General features: G+C 47.3%; 1 protein-coding gene across 1 annotated transcript in view; it reads left to right on the top strand.

Annotated features, from left to right (window-relative positions):
* Positions 1-23,701, top strand: part of ERI3 (ERI1 exoribonuclease family member 3) — a 132,524-nt gene that overhangs the window by 8,270 nt on the left and 100,553 nt on the right. Inside the window, exons 2-4 of the mRNA XM_009287293.2 lie at positions 7,377-7,493; positions 13,822-13,881; positions 16,117-16,208. Of these exons, the coding sequence (XP_009285568.1) occupies positions 7,377-7,493; positions 13,822-13,881; positions 16,117-16,208 (269 nt within the window). The remainder of the gene's footprint in view (positions 1-7,376; positions 7,494-13,821; positions 13,882-16,116; positions 16,209-23,701) is intronic.

Raw genomic sequence — 23,701 nt, 5'->3', positions numbered from 1 at the left:
CAGCCTGGGAGCAAATGACTACCAAAAGTTTTGTTCGGGATGGCAGGACAAGGGTTGTGAGCTAGCTGTTGAGATTTCAGGTACAATGACAGGTATGAAAGAAGTCCCAAAGACCACAGTGATAAGCTTAGGGGGAAAATGTCATTTGTGAGACATGTGGATCCTCCTTTTCTTGGCCCTGTAAAAAGAGACCTCAGCTGGGGAAGTGTTTCTTAACACTTAATACTTGAAACGGTCTCAATTTTTTTTTTTTAAGAGTGTCCAAAAGGGAAACAGTGAGTGTGACCAGGGGTCTGCAAAACACAACCTGTGAGTGCAGGCTGGATGGCATTGGGGTTGTGTTTAGTGCAGTGAAGAAAAAGCTACGTATGATGAGGTCTTCTGTTACAAAACTGGCAATGTTCTGGCTTGTGTCTGCTGTGGGTAGGAAGAGCAGTCATGAATTTAAACAACAGCAAGGGAAATTCTGATTAGACATTAGGAAAAACTTTCCAATGATAAGACTAATGAAACAGGAGGATAGAGTGCCCGGGGAGCGCGTGAGTCTCTCTTATTGGAGTCTGTAAAAACAGCCTAGACAAAGTCAGGAATGATTTAGGGGGAGGTGATGCTGCCCTCGGGCAGGTGCATGGACTAGATGTCTCTCTTAAAGCTCAAGCTCCTGGAGGCATGTGATTAGATGGGAATATCAGCTTCTATTAAAGAAAGAGAAATGGTCCCTCACCCTCACAGTTGTAAGGAAGCACCTGAAAATGAGAGCCAGGTTTGATGCCAGTGCATGCAGAACCCAAAATGCAACTCAAAATGCATCTTTGAGGAAATCCAGCCTTTGACATTGGGCTCCAGTGCCTGAGTGTTGGGGGTAGACAGTGAGGTTCACCTAAGAGCAGGGGAAGGAAGAAACCTTGGGTATTCAATGATCGGGCAGCAGAATTTGTCTTCACATCATCTTATCCCGGTGTTTCATGATCTTTCCATATTTCTGCCAGTTCCCTTGTGTTTTGATTCTGATGTGTATTTCCCTTCACACTTTTCCAGGATATAGCAGTTGTTTGGATATAGCAGTTGTTTAAATGTATTAAATTGTTGGGTGTGTGCAAATGTGTACTTTAAGCTAGGTAGTGATGGAAAAAGAAATTCGGGGTCAGCTGCTTCCCCAAAGACCTTTTGGCAGGGTTAATCAGTACACAGAGTAACTTACCCGGGACAGAAGCGCTGAGAGACTCCTCGCCATGTGTGCAGGTAGGCATCCTTTGGAAAGTCAGCATAGCCCTGATTCAGCAGCAGTCCTGCTGTCCCCCACTGCAGAGGTGTTGCCTTTATGGTACTTGTTTTGGTTAGATTAATAAAAATTTAGAAGTGGGGAAAAGACCTATGAGGTCATATTGGTTACTGCCCCTGAGGGCCAGTGCAAGGCTGCTCACTTGGAAGCGGCTTTAGTTAAAATAATAATTAAGGCAGAGGATGGAAACTGGGGAGGCAGATCTGTTAGGCTAGTGCTGTCCTTACTATGTCCCTTTTCAATTTTAATTGCCTTGGAAAAAAAGGAAAATCACAAGGCTTTAAAAGCTCTCATTCTTTCTGCTCTTCACCCCCCCGCCCCCTCCCCGATCTTGGAGGCATCAACTCTCATCTGTCAAAGTGTAAATCAGCAATTAAAACACAAACAGCGAAATGCCAAAGATGACCCGAAGCACAAAGCAACTGACAAACAAGTCCGGACAAATCGGCAGATAATTTATAAGCATTGCCCTAAAATCTAATTATTTGGCAATTCGAATTTGCAGCCGGCCAGGTCTGTAAAATAATTTAACCCCGCCATAAATTATTTAGGAGCAGCCCGTGGTGTAAATCAAAAACACGAGTGTTTGTTTAAGAAATAAGCTCCTTGTGCATAAAATGACTTTTTTTTTTTTTTTTTAAAGGGGGGGTGGGTGGGAAACATCCCTCAACAAAATGAGCTGGTGCTGAGCCTGTCCCCTCTCCATGGAGACTCCCTGGCCCCTTGCGCCCTTACCTTTTTTGAAGGTGTAGCGGTGTCTTTTGGTAGGAAGTTTTATGCTTTTCCTTATCAGAAAAAATCCCTTTCTCTCAACAGCCTCTGCTTGTTTTTATTGCATTTTGAACAGTCAGCTCTGATTTTTATGGGCATCTTTTATTCTTGTGTTTATTAAACTTCTTCACATGGGGGTGGGCGTAAGTGATAAATTATTCTCTGGTAGTTTTTGAACTGAACAGGCCACACGGTCTTCCTCAAATACATAAATCAGTGTCCTGAAGTGTGCCCTGTCCACTTCACACGTGGGCTTCTGGATGAAAAGGTTTTGAGAGCCGGGAAGTTCTTGCTGGGCACTGTATTCTTTTCATCTAATGATGTTAGTGCTCCCCGGATCCAAAATGATAAGCAAAAAGATTCCTCTGTGGAAATTAGTGTAACTTCAGGTGCTTTCTTCTCTGAACTCGAGGTCTGTCTGTTACAGGAAATTATTTAGTGATTATAGTTGTGTGCTTGTTCATTTCTTTTATTAACAAGAAGATCAAGATGGCTGAATTTGTGCATCCCTGCTCCGGTGTTAAAAGGAGGGGAGTTTCATTTAGGATGCTTGGGTAGGGAAAGACTGGGTTTATAGCGGTGATTTCACATGCCCTTACAAATTTTTCAAATCCCTCTTAAAAGGAAGTCCCTAGCCATTCCACAGTTACCCTGCAGCCTCCTGCTGCTGCTCAGCCCACTGGCCTGGGACAGCCAGGTTGCACGGGAGGCTTGCACCTGGGACCTCTTTTTTTTCTTTTGGTAACATTTTTTTTTTTTAAAGGCAAAAATTCTGAGCAAGCTGTCACACAGATTTGCTTGAAGTACCGTGAAATCATAAATGCAAGATTGTTGTAAAGAGAGTGGACCTGGTAATGGATATGCATAAGCCTCCGGCTCTGTAGGTTCCTATTGTTACCATGTTTGGGGGCGCAGCTGAGGGGAGGGACAGGGTGCCGATGTCTTTTTCTTTAAGCGTGTTAATATTGATTTTAGAAGCTCTGTGTTCCAACAATATAAATGCAAATGCCTTGTAATTGGGAGCCGCGTGCAGAATTTCTCAACAGAAAACATGTTCAACTTTTCATGACAATGAAAGGAAAATAAAAAGCCGCTTATTTATTGCTGATGGTTTGGGTCCTGGATTTCCTTTCAAGTTACTTTGCAGTGCTAAATAAAATACCTAATTGCAGTGCTCACAAAATTCAAATGGATACATTTGTTCTTCTGGTAGCTTACAACTATTTGCAGCCTCTGGACACCCTCAGCATTATTTCAGCACATCCATAACTTCTGGTTGCGCTGTAAGGAAAAGCTGGGGGGGCGGGGGGGGAGACTTAGAAGCCCCAAATGCTGCTGGCACAAATCACTGCTGAAGTTGGAACGTGTACTCAGTGTTGGAAATGGAAATGGGTGAGGATCTCAAGGTAGCACTTACAGATGATCAGACTCTGATAAGAGAGGAAGTGTCAGTGAACCTCTTCCTTTTAATTCCCTTATGTCGCTCACCTCCACCTTTCCCACCTGGGAAGAAGCAGCGAAGGTCCTTGGCGGTGGAGATGGAGCTGAGCGTGTTGAGCTCACTGGGCTGCTGTGAAACGTGAGAGCACGCCCGGCTGCCTTCCTGCATCACGGTCTGTTGGGGGGTTGTGTGTGTGTGTGTGTGTGTCTAAGTGCTCACCATTTCATAATAATTACTAATGAAATTCTAGATCTGTAATAACATTTTGGATATCTAAAACAAACCATATGCTTGTTAAAAAAAAAAAAAAGAGAGAGAGAGAGAAAAAGTGGAAACAGATCAACTTTAAGCCATAAATTCTTGGTAATAGAGGCCTCTTTTTCTTTTCCCCCCTTTCTGTTTATGTTTGATAGATATTTTTGTTTCTGCAGGAACGTCAACTCTTAATTTCATGATGTATCATGGGCTTAAGAAAATTGAATTTAATAAAGGCAAAAGATGAATGGCACCTTTAAAGGTCCCAACACTTGTCTTTATTAGCAGGACAAACTGCAGGGTCTCCAAACACTGCTTCTCTCCAAATGAAAGTTTAAATGAAAAGTACAGCAGTGTCACAGGTTAAATTTCATTGCAGGACTGGCTAACGTCGTTAGTGAGGAGTGGGGCTGATTTCATGGGGCTGGTATCTGTTGCCTTAGATACCAGTGGAGCAAACACTGCCAGGGACTGGAAAAAATCTCTGCTATAGGAAGCGTGCAGATAAACAGCCTTTTGGGAAAGGTCCTTTACCACTTGCTTCAAAAACTGACCAAATAAGCCCAAAAGAGCGGCTGCACTTTCTCCTGAGACGCTCAAGTCACTCCTGGGGTTCCACCCCCCCTCCTGGCCGTGTGCTTCCCACAGACCTGTAGTAATTCTAGATATTGTTAAATTTTCCATGTTTTTTTAGTACAGCTTTTTATTTCCTCTGTCTGTCTTAATCCGACCCTCCTGGAAGTGCTTTTTGCCTCTGGTTCTGGAAGGCAAGCGACGCCTTTGTGTATCAGATCAGCGGCAGGGCTGTCTTTCAGTCTCGCTTTGCATCCAGCCGCTTGATGGCCCCTGAGGATGTTCCGGGTCCCTTAGGACTGATCTCGGCATGGCAACGCAGCCCTGCTGTGAAATCCAGCCGGTGCGTGTGCCTCTCCAGGAGGGGGAACGCTCGTCTTGCCCTGCCATGGGCTTGCCCGCTTCTACGGTCACCCTGAGCGGAGTGCAGACCTAAGGGGCAACGAGCCGCCCCAGCCCGGTTTGAAGGATGGGGTGGTGTTATCCTGGGGTTAAGCCTGGCTCTGTTATGACATCCTGTCCGTTGGCTTCAAACTTCGCAGTCCATTTTCCTTCTGAACAGAAACTTGCATTTGGAGCCTATCTGTGGTAGCTCTTTTGAAGGGAGGATCAGCTGTGTCCAGCGTTTCTTACTCAGATTGAGTTTCTCATGTTTCCATGGGTCCTCCTGTGTGGCTGAGGCTGGCGAGTTTGGCTGCACCACAGTCGGCAATCTGGGCGATGCTCAGGTGCTTTGCCTCTGTCCTCCTCCATTTCCAGCCCACGGGTGGAGTTTTGTCTCTTTCCTTGGGAAACTTGGTGACTCCCGGTGGGGTGGTACAGCCATGGGGAAGGATGCGCCCAAACCTCCGCTTTGCCTTAGCCTGCACAGCACGCCCAAGTGTGGGCACAGCCGACTGCGGGGAAATAGTTAAGCCCTGCCTCCTCTGCAGCTTGACTGCTCGGTGTCTACACCTGGGCACTTCAGCACTGTTAACACTTTATTTTATTTTAGTTTTTTTTTTTCTAACTTTCCATCTCAGCGGCACGTGCTCCCTGCGTGCCCTGGGCTGGGCTGTGTGCCTGCTGCTCCAGGGAGCCGCTCTGTTGCGGCCATGGGCTCGGTCCACCATGGAAATTGGGTGTTTCTCCTGGCTATTTAAATTATTTGTTGTTTCCATTTACCCACCCAGCTTCTTGCCTGCCCTCTGCCTGCCGGGGTGGTGATGTCATCAGCTCATATGTATGACCTCACGATAATTTCCGCCTGCGGGTCATGAGGGTTGCAGCCAGGGTCCAAAAACTGTGTTAGTTCCTCTGCAGCGGCTGCATTTTCACATGCTAATCACCAAGTGTGGCACAGCCGACCGCGGGGAAATAGTTAAGCCCTGCCTCCTCTGCAGCTTGACTGCTCGGTGTCTACACCTGGGCACTTCAGCACTGTTAACACTTTATTTTATTTTAGTTTTTTTTTTCTAACTTTCCATCTCAGCGGCACGTGCTCCCTGCGTGCCCTGGGCTGGGCTGTGTGCCTGCTGCTCCAGGGAGCCGCTCTGTTGCGGCCATGGGCTCGGTCCACCATGGAAATTGGGTGTTTCTCCTGGCTATTTAAATTATTTGTTGTTTCCATTTACCCACCCAGCTTCTTGCCTGCCCTCTGCCTGCCGGGGTGGTGATGTCATCAGCTCATATGTATGACCTCACGATAATTTCCGCCTGCGGGTCATGAGGGTTGCAGCCAGGGTCCAAAAACTGTGTTAGTTCCTCTGCAGCGGCTGCATTTTCACATGCTAATTTTACTCACAGGAGTTGGATTTTTTTTTTTGTTTTTTATTATTTCTTATTTGTCTCTTCCAGATGTTTTCAGGCAGTTTTTTTTGTTGTTAAACTAATTCCATTCATGTTTTAAAAATTTATGAAAGCGCTAATAAAAATGTCAAAGTGGTAAAAATGTTAGCTTTTGCTCTGCTTTGATTAAATTTTGCAAACTGTTTTTGAATATTAAAAAGCAATATTTTTTTTATTCTCTCTCCCTCTCTCTGTTTCTCTCCAGAAGTGATTTGAGAGGCTTGTTGCATGGATATCACTCAGCGGGCTCATTTGCACTCCAGAACCTTGGTGCCATGCATCTCTATTAAATAACATAGACAAATTATTCTTTAAAGACACCAAACAAATTGTCACTTCTCCTCTTATATTAAACTGGAAGAAGGAGAGGGAGTGGAGAAGGAGGGGGGTGAACACAAAGGATTTTATCGCTTTTATTCAGTGGTCGGCTTTTTTAATTTCATGTATATTTTTTAATAATTGAGAAATCCATCACAACTGGATTTGTTTAAACTTTTTATTAACAGGTCCATGTAAATTTTTGATTGCTGATTATTCAAATAATTGAACATTCTTCTGATGAAGGAACGTTTTTATTTCCCTATCAGCATAAATTGGCTACAAAGAGGAAGATTAAGCAGGGCTTGCTGCTGTGCCGTGTCCCATAGGGATGGATTTTAGGGGAGGCTTCCAGCTCCTCTCCTCACTCTGTTGGAGGAGAGCAGCGCTCCTCAGCTTCTCTTGGGAAGGAGGTGCTTCATGCAGTAGCTCCTGTTGTCTGTCTGGTGGTGTCCTCTAAAAGGACAGCAAGGTGGAGAGGATGGGACTGGACTTGGGGAAGGCACAGCCCCTGGGGTGTCCTTGCTGAACAGACGTGAGCCCGTTGCACGTGTGTCTCCACGTTCCCTGGGAGGTGCCAACACGTGCAGGTGGTGCCAGGCTGTCTTCCTTAGGTTCGGCTTAGGCATCGATGTGTGTGGTTGCAGCGCTGAGCACAGAGACATCCCTGCCACCCGTCCCAGCTGTGATGAGCATCGGCACCATCCTCCTCTGTGCTCACAGTGTTGGATGTGCTCTGCGCTCCGGCACCACTTTCCCCCTCGTAGTGCAGAGCTTCATGTCAGGCTTGTTTTTGTTTGGGACTGTCAGGCCCCTCTTTTTACAGCCAGCTTGCTAGGCGGGATCATTTCCAGCTTCATTTTTTGTTTGTTTTAAATGAACAGCTGCTTTTCTTTTTGCTCTATTCAGGAAATCATCGAATTCCCTATCCTGAAGCTGAATGGCAGGACGATGGAGATTGAATCCACCTTTCACATGTATGTTCAGCCTGTGGTGCATCCCCAGCTTACGCCCTTCTGTACAGAGGTAAAGTGCAAAGGTTCCCCGGTGCTCCAAGAGTCTCCCTGGGAAGCAGGTTTCCATTGCACCGGGGGTTGGGGTCGCCTCTTCACGGTGCGGCTGCAAGGCAGTGTGTCATGCCAGCCTCGAGTTAAGGACAAGGAGAATCATTTTTTGTCATTGCAGTAGCATGTGAAGACCTCAGTTTGGATTCATAAATAACTCTAGCTGTGATCTGCTAACTAAGATCAGTTGTATTTACAAGTAACAAACGTCTTCCTGGGTGACCACAAAATAAAAGCATGCATGTTAGCTGATGCTCAAAATCCCGTAGCCTCCCTGTGAGCTCTTCGTGATTTTGCCGTGCAGCACTGTGGTGGGGAAGGTCAGAGAGAGCGCGGTCTGAGGGAAGAAAGTGTCATACTGCTGCATGGTTCAGAGGCTGTAAATGACTCTCCTATGGGCCTGCCTGTTGGGATTTGATGAGTCCTTCAGAGTGGTAGGGTAACCTATTTTTAAGACTTTCTTTTTGATGTCGTGCTTGTGGGGCACTTGAAATGATTGCTGGAGAAGTGGCCTCTTGTTACTCGGTTACTCTCATTGCTGAGGACAGCTGCTCTCGAGCTGCAGCCACCTTTCCCCAAATACAGATGGGAGGATGAAGGTGGTAAATGTGATCCCTGATGGTTCAAAGGAATAGGGGGGCAGAGGTTGTTTTTTGGTTTTGGGTTTTTTTTATTATATTTTCTTCATTCAACACAAAGTTAACTGTTTCCGCAAGTGCGTTCTTCCTCCCTGCTGTAGCCATTAAAACAAAGTTTCTAAGTTCCTTTTGCTTTGGGCTTTTTTGCTGTTACTCTACTGTTTTGATATTGGCCAGCTCAGCGACTGAAGTACTGACTATGGGAGTCAGGGTATCCAAGTTCTTCGTTCTGTCCTGGTCTCATCTGGGATCATCGACACCATGGTGTGTCTTCCCTGACCTCTGTGGCTGCAGGTTTAGGTCCTTGAAGTGCTTGTCCCATGTGTACTAACTTGATGAAAAATGACTCCTCTGTGTCAGGTGGAGTCCCCTCCGGGACCAGCCAGCCCCTTCCATATTTCCATGTTGTAAAAACAACTACTTTTCTTTTTTTTTTATTCTCTTGTAACTAAAAACCAGCTGAAGGTATTTTATTTAAACTTTAAAAAAAACCCCAAGACTAAGCACAGAAAACATTATTCCCGGGAGAGGGGCTTTCAGAAAGCTATAAATGTGTGAAAACAGAGGGCTGTAATGGAAACAGTTTTGCAACCTTAATACTAGAAGGCTGGACAACTACTTTGGCTGTCCTTATCCTCATGAGACTTGCTGGACATATGCTTGTACAAATGTGATAAATCTCACAGCTTGCACCTGATCTTTGCTAAGAGCGACGTCATCTTCTAGAGTAGAGCCCAAAATGTCTGTTTTGCATGTCATCTACACTCTAGAGAGAAGTCGTCTCGCTTATTGACTCCCACCAAAATCCCTTTTTCTGGAAGTTCATCTGTTGCATCCTTCCCCCCGCTGCTAAAGGTTGCAGCTCTGTTGTTGCACGAGAGTCTGCATGTCTTGCTTGCTGTGGCTGTCTGAGCTGAACGGAACCTCCAGCCTGCTGCAGCCTGAGGACATTGAGAGGTTCTCTGGACACCAAGCTTGTGACAGAGACATTCAGCCCATCTAATGCTCCCTCACCGTGGTGCCAGTTTCTTTGCCTTCTCTTGCTCTCGGGAGCCTGGAGCAGCTGTTTGTGTCCCTGCAGGTTCGTGTCTCCTGCGTGGAGCCCTTCAGCAAGTGAGGCCATGTGTGTGTGCTGGCCATGCATTTGCAGGAGTCCCCAGGATGAGCATGGGCATCACAGCTGCAGCGTTGCGCTGCAGATTCTGCTGCTGACTTCGGTCTGGTGTCTTGTGTCCAGAGTTGGATAAAAATGGGCAGTGCTGAGGCCAGCAGGCAAAATGATCACAGGACCCCCACCGGTGTGTATCGGTGGCACAAAATGGTTCAACTCGCCAGGTTTGGCAAGTTCTCTGTTATTAACAGCGTGGGTTAGGGAGCTGGTTTTAATCCTAGCCTGGAAGCCACCGGCTCCTGGGCAACCCCCGACTGCGCCCGTGCTGCTGGGTGCACAGCATGGCCCCTGTCCCTCCTGGCTTGGAAGTCCCCCTGCCTGTTGCAAGGGGCTGCCATGAGGTCCAGGGAGTGGGGTCGTACTGGAGGGGTAACTGGGCTTGTCCCCGGGCCCCACATCTGGGGCTGACTTTGAAACCCTGCCCTAAGAGCCACAGGTGAGCTGGTTGTACTGAGGACCTTACTAAACAGTTGCAAAAATATCCTTTCATATTTGCAGCCGCTTTTTTTGCAGAGGCTGTAGTGGCCGTGTAGAGACCTGTGGGGTTGGTGGCTCCTGCTAGGCAGGTGCAGGGGTCAGCCCCGTGCCGCTGGTGTAGGTTCCCCTGAGACCCTGGGGACACAGCTGGGGTGTGCTGTGTGTCCAGCTCCTGCGGAGCTGCTGCCTGCACAGCTCCAGCGATTGCCACTGACTTTCAGCTGTTTTATGTTTTCAGAAAAATACCCATTTTGCTAAATGCCAGTAAAGGGCTTTGTCTAGGCACCTCTACTTACAAAGGGTGAGATTTATTGGCCTCTTTGTCTACAAAGAAAGACCAGGCCTGATTATCAGATTGTACACCAGAGACAAGTGCTTAGGTAATCAGCAAACTGTCTTGGAGTAGAAATACGATGGTTTCCCAGATAAACTGTAGGAAAAGCAGTGGTGTTTACATTACACGGGAGCCTGTCTGCTGTGCTGCTGCTTTCCCCTTTCCCCTCCGCTCGCTGCCTTTGCTGGGAAGCAATAGGACTGCTTGGTATAGACTCTGTGTGGGAGGATTACCGGGGTTGCTCGACATTACTCCTTGGGTCTGGAGTACCTCTCACATCCCTCTTCTTTCTTGAAGAAGACAGCACAGCACGGGAGGGGTGTCTGCAAAGGTGGAGAGCTGGTGGTCACCCTCAAGGCATCCCTCTGCTTAGCTTTTGGTGTGTCTTTGTTCTCCCCTGGCTACAGGAGGTTCTTCCAACTTCCCACGCAATGGCCAGGAGCACATCTTCCAGTGCTGGCTCACTCTGTAGCCCTCATCTGGTCCCCTTTCTCTTGACCTGCTTCTGTAAAACAACAGGTCATGAGGCTTGGTAATAATGAACGTTTAGACAGAGAAGGTGGAAAGTGCTTGCAAGTGGTTAAAAGCTGTTGTTAGGTATATAAAGCTCATCATACCCTTTTGGAAGATGCAAGTGGTTTGTCTGATGCCCAAGAAAGTTCATACCAGAAGCTTAAGTGAAAGGTTTCCTCTACACAGAAGGTGCTTGTACAGGCTTTTTCATGGTACTTTGCTCTCTTTTTATGATTAATTTTTATTGATTTTTTTCCTGAGGGAACAGACAATAAAAGTACAAAAAGATAAATGCCTTATAGGTTGTTTATGTTCCCAAGTACCATGTGCTTCTTGGGATCGCCAGTGAAACTTTACAATTGTGCGGTTTTATGTTTTTATACTTTATCAAAGCTGCAAGACCAGATAATGCTGCAGAGACCCAATGCACTAGGTTGGTTGGGTGTGGCAGATGGACGTAACTGATAACAGAAAGGATCAGAAAGGGTGAGAGAGTAGAAATCTGGTCCCTTTTGAGCACTCTCTGACCTGTATTGAAATGTACCCATGGAGCAGGTATATCCCTTTGTATTCGTGTGTGCGATTTCTGCAGCATGAATCTTGTGTGCATGTGTGCTTGGCAATGTGTTCTTGTACGGATAAGTTGGTACTTTGTTTGGCCTGGCAGGGAAGGAGGGAGGGAGTCTCGGGCAAGATCAAGCAGTGACTCTTTGATGGGACCTCTGCGTCCGCCTTCCCATCCCTCCCTCCTCCTGATGGGAAATGTCTGGATGAGGCCATTTCACCCTCTCCTCCCGTGGCCATCAGGGGTGTGGTGCTGAACAGATGCAGTCCTGAAGGTGCCTGGAGCGGTAGAAGCCATTTACATCAGTGCTGGCCATGATACTGAAAGGTTGCCTGTCATTCTTAGTGCAGGAAGGACATGGACCTGTTGGAGCGGGTCCAGAGGAGGGCCACAAAAATGATCAGAGGGATGGAACACCTCTCCTATGGAGAAAGGCTGAGAGAGTTGGGGTTGTTCAGCCTGGAGAAGAGAAGGCTCTGGAGAAGAGACACCTTACTGGGGCCTTTCAGTACTTAAAGGGGGCTTATAAGAAAGATGGGGACAGACTTTTTAGTAGGCCCTGTTGTGACAGGACAAAGGGTGATGTTTTTAAACTAAAAGAGGGTAGATTCAGACTAAATATACGGAAGAGGATGCCCCATCCCTGGAAACATTCCAGGTCAGGTTGGACGGGGCTCTGAGCAACCTGATCTAGTTGAAGATATCCCTGTTCATTGCAGGGGGGTTGGACTAGATGACCTTTAAAGGTTCCTTCCAACCCAAACTATTCTATGATTCTATGATCCTTTCCCAAAAGCTCATCTTTCAGCCACTTCCAGAGGTTTGATTTGAGCTGCCCTCTGAGAGGCAGAGCCAGCACTTTGCAGTAGGTGAGCTGTCCACCTCTGTCGGGCGAATGCATGGAGAGAGAGACAGCAAGAAAAGCAAAACACAAGCCAGTGAGCTTAAAAAACCGCTCTAAAGAGCTGTGCGTTAATCTCTCCAAATCTATTTGCCTCTCAGAGTATGGGAAGTCTGTAGGTAGCAGCTGTTACCCAATTAAAATACAGATTAATATAAAAACAGTTTCTGGAATATGAAAGAGTGTCTGTGTCCCTCCACTTCCTTAAAAGCCCACCTCATAATGGCTTGATGAACTTGAGAAACCCACCTAGAGGAACTCTGCATTCTTAAAATTAAAATACTTTCCCTAAAAGGTATATATTACCATTCCATGGAAGTCACTATGAGAAAATAATCTTTCCACTTACAGCTTATTCAGTGAGTCAGGTATTTGGTATTCATTAAATGTAATTACAGTTTAATTGGAGTTTAATCTCTTTTTTTTTTTTTTTCCTTCCTCCGAGTTCAGTGCTGTAAGCCAAGCAGCCGAAGAAACAGAGAGGTAGAAACCATTGAGCTTCTTTCATTTGCCACACATTTAATAAAGCAGACCCCTGCGGTTTGTGAGAGGGCTTATATTTTACGAGTAGGTTGAGCTGGTCTGCATGGAAGAGCTACTCCTGGGTGGTGGTGGGGCTGTCAGCACCTCTCGACTGGACGCTATGGCTTCTGGAGGCTTGGATGTGTGTGCAGGCAGCAGGGCATGCTCCTAGGCTGTGTTTGATCTTTATTTTATGAAAACGTGAGAGATGTGTAGCTTCAGGAAAGTGCCATATGAAGTGAAATCCTGTAGTGTGCACTTGTTTTAATAATGATTTTTTTAATTACTTGGGTGCATTGATGGCAAGCTACTGACCTCCGATATTCAATATGTTAAAAGACAGTTTTGTCAGTTGGAAGGCAGACAGAAAAATTATCTGTTTTCCATGTGCCTCAAGCTATCCTGGGCAGACAATGGCAGAGGCCCATGAGACTGCATCTTTTTATGCATGTGTCTAGCTTTAAACAGCCAAGCAGTCCGGGTACAGTCAGTAGGACTGTCTGTTGGCAGGACCTGTTCTTAAGGAACCTCCTGAAAAACAGGGTAGACCAGGGTTCTGGAAGAAAGTGGTTTTCTTCAGATTTCATTCAGTTTTAAATACAATTTCGAAATGCAGAGGGATGCTGTGATGGACTATGGGAAATCGTGCGTGCTGGCTGCCCAGCGCAGGGGAGGATGACTGGGTCCACTCTGGGTCTCGCTTACCAATAGTGGTCTGTTCTGTTCATCTAACACTGTGCAATTTTGGTGTCACCGCAGTAGCAGGGGAATGGCCAGAGACCCCAGTAGTTACCGCTGCCTGTGTAAGTGAGGGCAACATCAAAGCTGGTGAAATGCATGTTGAAAAAGGGCAGCATTTTGGGTATCATGGTGGTACATGAAACAAAGGGCACCACTGCTCCCCAAGTAGATCCTGCCCTGCTGAGAGTTTGCTGTTTTATGGTATTGTTAGGAGCCCCCCTACATTTCTGTGTTTGGGATGAAGCTGTGCCCTTGCCCGTGGCTGTGGAGGTGCCAGGGTCACTCTGCTGTGGCTGGCTCCTCGCCAATGTCCACGTGGGTCACAGGAGGATGTTTTGGTTGCAGCAAGATGGACAGGAGAGGAGACCTCTCTAATGATCTTTTGAGTGCTGCTCTGACGCCTGCTTTCTGTTTGTCTCTCATTTCAGCTGACTGGGATTATTCAAGGCATGGTGGATGGGCAGCCAAGCCTCCAGCAAGTGCTTGAGGTAAGCAGAGTAACCTTTAGTTCCTGAACCCTGACCTCTGGTCCTGTCGTCCCCTCTTCATCTTTCCCTGCACCCTCCCCTTGCTGAGAATCGAACCGCGTAATTTGACTATGATTACAGCTTCATTAGAATAACATTTGCTGTCACATTGGTGACATGCTGCTGAGAGTATTGAACCATTGATCTGTCATCTCCAGCTGTTCATGTCAAGGGTGCTGACAAGATATCCAAACTCCTGCCAGTAGATAGGAGAAGAGGCGATTCTTGCTTGAGCCAGTTTTAAAGCACCAAGACATTGCTCGAGACCACTGCTCTGGGAGCTTCTGCCTTCATTTTCTTTCCCCTCCCTCAGCACTTTATTAAATTATTTTTTTTCTACCTATTTAAATGCTCAATAATACATGTAGTATAGAAAGAAAATGCCTCTAAAATCTAATCTGGAGGATGTGCGAATGCAGATATAGCCCTAGTAATGTCATCTGCTTAATGTTGAATTCCTACAGCATTTAGGGCTTAATTAGCTTGGAAGTATTTCTCCATCAATAGCTTTTGTTGGTAGTCAAATAGTGAAGGAAACCTCCTCAAGCAGAGCCCGCTCGAGCTGCAGGTTGCTGTTCAATGCATTGTCTCTGTCAGGATTTCCACCACTGTGTCACCTAATTGTTCCTAATCAGAACAATTGCAACAATTGCTTATGTGAGGAAATCAAATTAAAGGCTTTAAAATCCTCCATGGAGACAGCACTTCACGGGCGCCCACATCAGGGAGTTTAGAAAGGTTACCGCTGCTGTCCCTCGCTCCGGGAAGCCTTGTGCGGGGCTGGCTGTAAGATCCCAGCAGCCCAAGGGAGGCAAAAATGGGGCTGAGAGGCTGGATGCTGCTTTGCGGGGAGCTTTATGCCAGAGGGACATTGTACAATTGGTCGCAGAAAGAAGTGCCGTCCTCTGTCGGAAAGGCTGCGGCAGTGACACGAGGCCGAAGACGGTGCTCTGTGGAGGTGACGTTTCGCATCCATGCAAACTCCCAACTCTCACCGGTCCCTGGTGCTCTCCAGAGAGCACGTAGCAGCAGTGCATGTCCGTAAGCATACAGATGCCTGTGCCTGCTTCCCCAGGAGGGAGAGCCCTCTTTGTCTGGATGGGTGAACGTACATCACTGCTGGAGTATTACAGAAAATGGTTCATTCAGTTTCTACGGGAGCTTCTTACAGCATGGAAACATTTCTGTAGATTTTTTTTTTTTATTTGGACTGAAAAGGTGTTCATACAGCAGCATGTTTCTAGGTTAAAATGAGATTCAGGTCATGCAGCTTCTGGGGCATGCTAGTTTACTCAGGAGCAGAAGGTGTCAAGCGAGGGAAAAGAGGAGGGATTTCTCTTGCTGAAGCACTGGAAATGCTGCTAGTGAGGCTGCATAATAGCAGCTGATTGCCTGTCACCTGCCACCGGAAGATTCTGGGCATGTCATTTGCTAGTTCTATCTGGAATAAGTGTCTATGCAGGGGTTTTAGTCTAGGTTAGTTCCTTCTGGTTAATCCCCGAGGTGGATGTGTATCCTGCAAGTTAATGTGGCCCATTTCTGAAGTAGATCCAGAACATCTGTCCCTTTGGGAAGTTGATCAGGAATAGCGGATTCACTTTAAATCCACACTGTACCCTGAGCAAGCACCTCCTCGGAACTCTAAGGAGGAAGGAGAGACCCAGCCTGGAGAGGAAGGGGACGCGTGGCTTTGCTTGTTACTACTGCACAGGGCCTGTGTGTGCCCAGCCCTTCTATTTCTCCTCCTCTCCCATATTCCCTTGGAGCTGTATGAATCAGAGCATGTCAGAAATGCTGTAGGTGAGGGATGCCGTCCCAGGATGCCTGTGTTTTCTCCTCACTGGAGGGGACACAAGTTATGCTCACTGCGAGCCCATGTGGAACAGGGAAAGGAAGAGTGGAGGAGGAATGCCAGGTAACAGTGCGGTTGTATCATCCTGTTAACGCTGCACAACTTCCATCCCTCCACGAGCAGAGCTGCTGTGGTGTCTGATAAGATCATCTCTGCTCTGGTTTCCTATCGGAAATCTTCAAAGGTCCAAACGTGCTGTTGTTGAGATGGCAAGCAAAGAGAGAAGAGAGAGAGGGAGAGGGTGGATAAGATCACAATTTTCTTCTCTCTTGATTGCAAGCAGCTTATCTGTTGTGGCTCGGCCTGTCTGCAAAACTCATCCCCTTTTCTTGCCTTCCTTTCAGAGGGTTGACGAGTGGATGGCGAAGGAAGGCCTCTTAGATCCCAGCGTCAAGTCGATTTTTGTGACCTGTGGAGACTGGGATTTGAAAGTGATGTGAGTATGGAAGGGGAGGGAGATTTTTCTGGGTTTTATTGCTCCATGCTTGCCTGTAGCGTGTGTGTCTTTGTCCTTACAAGCCTTCGACTGTGCCTAGTCTTTGTTTCCTAGGGAAATTGTTGTTTGCCATGCATAATTGGGAGTGGAAGGTTAAGACGACAGGTAGGTGCTGGGTATAGTGCAAGATCACTGCCTAGGATATTCCCTATAGTGAATTAATCCTTTCAGAACCCCAAGAAAGATTTAAACTGGAGTTTTGTGATGTTTTCCCTTTTATCTAATATGCTTTCCAAAGGGATGGGTATTTCTGAGCGCATACATGGAACTCTGTTTCTGTACACCCAAATCAAGCAATGGTCCTTACCTGACTTGCGCATGCAAGGTTCTCTCTCTGTCATCTTGGCACACTAACTGGATGTGAATCACAGAGCAGTCTTTGGAAGGAGAGTACTAGCCAAGTCTGGCATGCTTCGTCGGTGTTCTAATCGTTAAGGTCATCTTCATCAGCTGGGCAACTGTATCTGCAGAGTACCAGGTGGGGACCTGCACTGGGATCTGCAAGTGTCAGTGTATGTGTGTATTTTGTTATGAAAATAGCTAGACCACCAACCTAAAATCTGTAAGGTGTTTGCAGATCAGTGTCATATTGTGCTGAATTCACTTGGATTCCTGTAATCTCGCTTCAGCTTTTCATTTCCTCAGAGCGCTGGGTAAAGACTCCTGTTGTTATCACACTGGTAAAGCATGGGCTTGACACATCCAATGCTAAGCTGACATCCACAACTCGTTAGTAACGTTACTTGGTTTTCTGTGTGACATTGGTTTCCCCAAGTCGGAAGCCTAAATAAACTGCATACAGCCTGGGAGCAATCAGCACTAGTTCTTCCCTGCAGAGTGGTCTTTGTAGAGTGGCAGCCCCTTGCCTCTTCTTGGTGTGATAAGCGAGACATGAGATATGAGGACTGAAGCAGCAGCGCAGGCGCTAGTGGAGATGAGAAATTTGCCATGCTCCAGACAGGAGTGCGGTATGGGAGCTTTTGAGTCAAAAGCTGGGTCTCTGCTGGGGCTGTGTCCAGAGCTGGTAAATATTGCCAATTCCTGTGTTACTGGTTTAAATTAAGTGAGGCTTATTTTTCTTTATATATCATGTTTAAACTTTTATTAGAGACCAGCACCAAGACAGCTGCAGGGATGTGCTAAACTTCTGTTTCTCATCTGTTCTCTTTTCTCAGTTCTTTACTCCTGTACTGCTGTTCTGAGAGTCCAGTTTACTGCTTTTGGTGATGGTTGTGAGGAGCAGAGTTATCTGTGCTCAAAGCCCATCTTTCCACCGCTTTCACAGTGGGATAACAAGGTTTCCAGATAACGACATCCTAACTTGGTGTGTGTATGGAGTGGGCAACCTTCTGGATGGTTTTTTTTTTGCTTCAGAGGTCTACAGTGGGCAAATAGAGGTAAAGATGAGCCCCATTTCTGGTGAGTCATAGGGGTTGTGGGGTGAGCTGGCTCAGCAGGACATGCAGTTCTGGAGCAGAGATACTCGATTCGCCATTTGCAGTGGTCTCTCGCATGGATTGTGCCTCACTAGTCAGCTGGAAAAGAAGACTCCACTCCTGGCCATGAGGTCGCAGCGAGTGGTTCATTTTTCCCTCTTCCTTTTAAAAAATGTTTTTAAACCATTAACTTCAGAATTCAATCCTGAAGCATCTCCAGGGCACAGCAGAAAATACATTTCGTGTTTCCAACCACATGGATAGCGGGAGTCTGGCTGCAGCCACTTGGTGAGTAGCACATCACGCCGCTCCGTCGCCGATTGGGTGCAGCAGCGTGTAGCGTCACATCTGATTAGTGCCGTGCCAGTGAATGAGGCTTGAGTGAGGACTCCCTGCCAGCTCTGACTTGTCTCATTTCCCATTACTTTTATCCATCACCACAAATGCCGAGTCTCCCTCCTGAACTAATTAAGTTTGCGTGTGTTTAGACACATTGCCAAATAGGGTTTAGCAAAGCAGAACTGAGCAACTCTTTAAAAAGAGGGAAGGCAGAAAGCTGAAACAAGGCCGCTCAGGGAGGGAGATAGAGCCTCAGAGGTGTGGAACATCTAGGACGTATTCCAGGGAATCACCCCATGCTTCCCTACAAGACTTGTGGTGTAGCAGGTGCCCTTTGTTACCGTGTGAAGACCACATGCTGGGCACAGAAGGCACTGGGGCGGTGGGAAGGGACGTGGTGCTGCTTGTCCACATTTGGAGGAGTGTGTTGGTGGAAACATTGCGTGTTAGAAACCCCGCTGGGTTCCAGAGGAATTCAGGACAATGAGGTGAGTGCAGCGCTTCCTGGCTTAGGGAGTGGCAACTTGGGGCAGGTCCGTTCCTAACTCTGCTGCTCCTTTTCTCAGCTCCCTTAGTAATGACAGCTGCTTGCACAGCTGCCCATGAAGCAAGCTGCGGTCCTCTTACCCAGTGTCTCGTGTGGTTTGGAGTTCCTGTCCTCTGTTCTCCTTAGCTCGGCTGGTGGTGGGAAACCATGCAGCCTTGTTCCTGGCTTCTCCAGCAATGACCTGGGCATTTAGTTTGGCTTCTGTCTGCATGTGCTGTTGAAGAGGTGAGGCATGGTATCTTCTGGACAGGCCTGTCTGCTGTGGGTGTTTCCAGCGGGTGCCACTGGTAGGTGGCCAGGGCACTGGGAGGCACAGTGGGGTGAGCAAGCTGCGTGGGCGGTAGTGGCTGGAACAAAGAGGAGGAATATACAAGCCTGTCAGTGGTGGATGTGGGGTCAAGGTGTGAGCAAATAGCCCTGTCAAAGCCAGGAGCTGCAATATGTGTAGCACTCCTAGCTCAAAGAAAAGCACCAGAGGAGTAGCAATTGTCAAGGTGCTGCTCTCTGCTGATGGTGTCTAGCACTATCTGAGTCTGCAGGATTCAAGATGGAAACTCAGCTGCTAAAGGACCTGTGAAGCTTCTGCTTGGCTTGGGGATCTTCAGGGAGTGAGGCACTGTATGGCTGCAAACTTGACTTCTCTTGAGCGTTGGAGCTTTCTTGGAAGATCACAGAGCTGTTTGTCTGGCTTACCTCTGACAACAGGGAACACTAGTCACAAGGAGCTGGGTGCCCGGAAGAGGACAGCAAGCATCTGGGAAGGGCTTATGGAGGTTCAGCATGAGTCAAGGTCCTTGGCCGTGCCACCAAAGGCTTTGTCATGGGCGTGGTGCACCATCAGAAAGAGAGTCCCTGTTGGAGGGATTTGGTTGCTGCTGGAGAGAGCCCGTTGCGCGAGAGGGCTCAGAAATGGAGCGCTGATCCTCTACTGGCTGCGCTTGGATCAACCGGCTTTCAGCACTCGGTGTGTGTGAATCAGGGGAGTCGGGGAGACAGCAGCTCTCTTGCCACCCCTCCCCTTCCCTCTTGTTAAGATGCAATTTCTTTAATGAGGAAAACCTCTTGAGTAGAAACATCACCTTTCTGAAGGCTTGTCCTGACAAGGCAGTTCAAGCCGACAGAGTCGCATATCAACTTCAGCAAATATCAGTCACTCATTACAGAGACTCTTCTCCCCCCCATCCCCCAGCAACACCCCTCATTCCCAGACAAGGGAATGAATCACACTCCTGCTCTTGAATACATCATGACAAGTCGTGGTTCTAATGAGAGAGGGCCATTCATTCTGGGTGGAAAGTTCCCTGTGTCGACACAGAAATGTTATTAATTAAAGAGAGCTACCTGAAGCAAAAGATGAAAGGAGCACCAGACCTGCCAAGCTAAAATATGAGTGGGGATACAGCCTCGTTAGGCACACGGTCCTCGGGCCTCCGAGTGCTCAGCAGGAGGATTCCTTTAGCCTGTTGCAAGGAGCTATCCTCCAAGTTTAACAGCTCCAGGGCTGGATTCAGACACCTGGTGTAGTCTGCTTTAGTGCTTGGACCTCATCCTGCATCTAGGATGGAACTGTCACTAGTGATTAAGCAAATTGCATTGATGTGGCATTGGGTGGTGAGGGTAACATGCCTCTGAAAGGCTGAGGGAGCCGCTGACTGCAGGAGATGGTTTTAGTGGAAAGAGGGTACTCGGTGTCTACCAGGGTTGAGCCCTTGTAATGTAAGCTCTTTAGTGTGGTTTATCTCCTCTGAAACGTCAAATTGCCTCCCTCCGTGTATGGAACCGGTTTACCTGCTCTTAAGCACAATGTGAATTAATCTTGGCAACCAAAGAAGCATTTTTACTGTGTGTTCATAGAGCTGAGATACGGTGAGGTTAAGTGATATGCCTGTGGTCGTGCAGGCAGGCAGAGGCAGAGAAAGGAGCTGAATCTCAGACCTGCATCTTAATGTCAAGAGCATCAGTTAATCATTCTCCTTCCAGTTTTGGATCATTCTGCAAACACATTGAATGTAGGTGAACATGCATGTAGGCTTTGGTCTGTATACCTCCGACATGAAGATGCTTGTACTGCACTTACTGTGGCTGATCAGAACACGCTAATTTATGTCTTTACAGGAAACTACTGCTCAGAAGTTTTTTATTTCCTTAAGTAAGTGTTAAAAGGCAAGTACTCTCTAATACAGTGATAAAACACAGTGAAGTGTCTTGAAGTGTTTATAGCCCTTGGTGCTCTTCCTAGGTTGCATATTAGTAAATTCTGAGCAGTAAATTATACCATTGCTTAATTTTATCTTACTGTTTTAATTCTTTCTTTGCAAGTTAGCCAGGCTGGGAGGATGCTTGTCTTCTCAGACCAGCTCCAAGTGTGGCAGTGGGTTGGTCTTTCCAGCCTTCTGTCCTGGAGGCTTGGATTGAGATCAGCCTTAGGTCATGAATGAAGAAGGATTGATGGTATTAGTGTCCCCTGTGCATGCTGTATTTTATCACAGGACCGGGAGGGGGTTGGTAGCCTCTGCCTGGGGGAGAAATTGCAGACAGCCACTGAATGGAGTGAGTGGGACCGCTTGGGTAGCCGTGGGGAAAGGCAGGAGAAGGTGTAGGGTGGGCTGGTTGGGTGGCAGCAGGGCGGGACATATGTTCAGAGGGTGGCTTTGAGAGTAACAAGAAAGAGCTGGTAACGGAAAGATAACATAGTAATCTGCATTTAAAAATACTAAACCCGTTCCTTTCCAACTGAGCTCTTTGGATAGCTTCTTGTTGTTGCTTTTAGTGGGGATCATTTTGCTGACCAAGCCTACGGTGTATCTCTTCACACAGTTACATTGGCTGAAGGAAGAGGGTGGTGTGAACTACAGTGCAGGGACAGGACTGAGTATCCAGGGTCAGGAACCTTTCAAGTCAGCTTTGCTGATGGAGTCGTTCATGTAATTACATCCTAAAGTGCTTTGCCAGAGCTAAGCAAGGCAGCCTTGTGAGCATGCTCTTCTCTAGCACTTACAGGGAGTAGCACTGACCCCATTCAATTCTGCGACCCTGCAGTCCAGCGTTTTGTTTTTAAAGGAAATGGTATCACTTATGCAAAATAAACTTTGGATTTTAAGGTTCCCACTCTGTTCACTCTTACTTAAAATTAATACAGCACACTTGACTTTTGTTATCCTTCTGCAGCGGTTCCCCGGCTGTCTCCTGTTCTTGCCTTTGTTTGAAATCCATTGGTTGCATGAGCTTCTGCAACTTACGTTGTCTGAGATGTGTGACTCTGGGAATGCCTTTGTGTTAGCTTTGGACATGAAATCTTTGCACAGGGATCATCGTGCAATGGACTATCACCTTCAGGTCTGCTACTTGTCTGGTGCGTCATAGCAAAGACATTTGTCATAGTCATGGCTGTAGTGGCCACAGATTTATTGAGCCCGATGCACTCTGGGGAGCACAGACTCTGCTGCCTGGGAATTAGGACCAAAGAAGTTCGAAACAGCGTGAAAGATGGTGGAGAAACTTGGAATAAATTTACAGTGTAGGGGGAATGAGACAGGCATTGCATCAAGTACTTTATTTCCAGCCGTTGGGATGGGGTAGTGAATGGAGAAGGTGGATTTTCCATCCCTGGGTAACTTAACTCAAGCTATGTTTGGAAGCAGTCACACTGAACTGAATGCAAGCCGTTGGTCTCGTGTCATATGCTCATACAAGTAAGGAACCATAATTCCCTCTGCAGCAGGAATCGCTAAGGTGAATTCTGTGTCCAGTGTTATAATGAATTCAGGCAAAACAGTTTCAAAATCAATGGATCTATAATGGATATTTGGTAAAAAGCACACCCTGGTCTCCGTCTGTGTGAGAGAGCCCTCTAATAGCAACTCAACATCGTGGTTATCCTGTGCCCTGGGGAACTGAAAAGCTGGTTGGCTTGGGGACTGCAGAGGATAAACCACTGGAGGGCTGTTTGCCATCTGAATTTTGTTATCTGAGGCATGTGTGAAAAATAGGATTAGCTTCACAAAGTGTGAATTTTCTTTATTACTTCAAAAAGCTTAATTTTTCTAGCGTTAGACAGCCATAGTGTTTCATGCTGGGGCTAAAATGTCAGCTGTCTCCCTTTGGATCTCAGCTCTTCTTACTTCCCAGCCGAAGCAAAGCAGATGTGTGTTGGTACCAGTGCTGCCCTCCCAGTGGCTTGGCTGGGAGTGGTGCTCTCATGGCTTCTCTGCTTAGAGAGCTCTGCTTGAAAAATACTGCCAGCCTGGGAGCAGCATCCTTCCCCTTTCACTTGCTCTATTCAAGCCTTGTGTGAGTCGGTAGCTTTCTTGAAAGCATTTTATTTTGTTTGCATGTTTGTTTCCTGTTGGGAGCCATTTTCCTGGATGGGTTCAGTCCCTTTCCTCCTGAAGCTCCTGACTGGCAAAGACCTACTGGGCCATCTTGAGGTCATCCCTGGTATTTTCCCTCCAGCATATTCTCATGTGTCTTGTCCAGCGACTCTCCGTATCCTGAAGAGTGGATGTCTGGGTGTGTGCAGGACTCTCGGGAGGACACCAGAGCTGCAGACTGACTTTTTGAGCTGAGTCTTTTCCACGTTGGAGTCGCCTTTTTCTGTGTGTTTGACCAGGGTGCTGCCCTCAGCAGTGGTGTCTTTGTGCTCAGATTGCTCTGGACCAGGTGTTAGCAATGATGTGAAGCAGTGGAGGTGGTACTAGAAGAAAGAGCAGAATAGAGGAGTTGGGGGAAGATGACTGTTGAGGGGAAGACGACTGAGGAAGTAGTGTGATGTGCTGGCAGGGCTGTGTGCGGGAGGCTCATGCTGCCCAGGACTTTGTCCTGCCTTGGTCCCAACAGCTTTGTCTGCCTCTCTTCAAGCAGGGCTTTCTCCTCTGCTCTGCCCAGCACCTCTACTCTGGGACACCCTTTGACTTCCCTCTGTAGGTGCCTCTTGGTCATCTCTATAATTTCTCTGCTTCAGTTTTTCCATCTGGGTGTTGAGCCAGGTCTCGGTGCTGACCGTCAGCCAGCGTGCCGGAGGTGCCTGGACACTGGCTGAGCTCAGCTCCTCATCCCTGCCTGGAGTCACGTGTGTCCCCTGCAAACTGGGCGGAGGGAGGAGGCTGGTGCGA

Source organism: Aptenodytes forsteri, unplaced genomic scaffold, assembly GCF_000699145.1.
Source record: "Aptenodytes forsteri isolate BGI_AS27 unplaced genomic scaffold, ASM69914v1 Scaffold119, whole genome shotgun sequence".
Classification (NCBI taxonomy): Eukaryota; Metazoa; Chordata; class Aves; order Sphenisciformes; family Spheniscidae; genus Aptenodytes; species Aptenodytes forsteri.
This window is presented reverse-complemented; position numbering and strand designations above follow the sequence as displayed.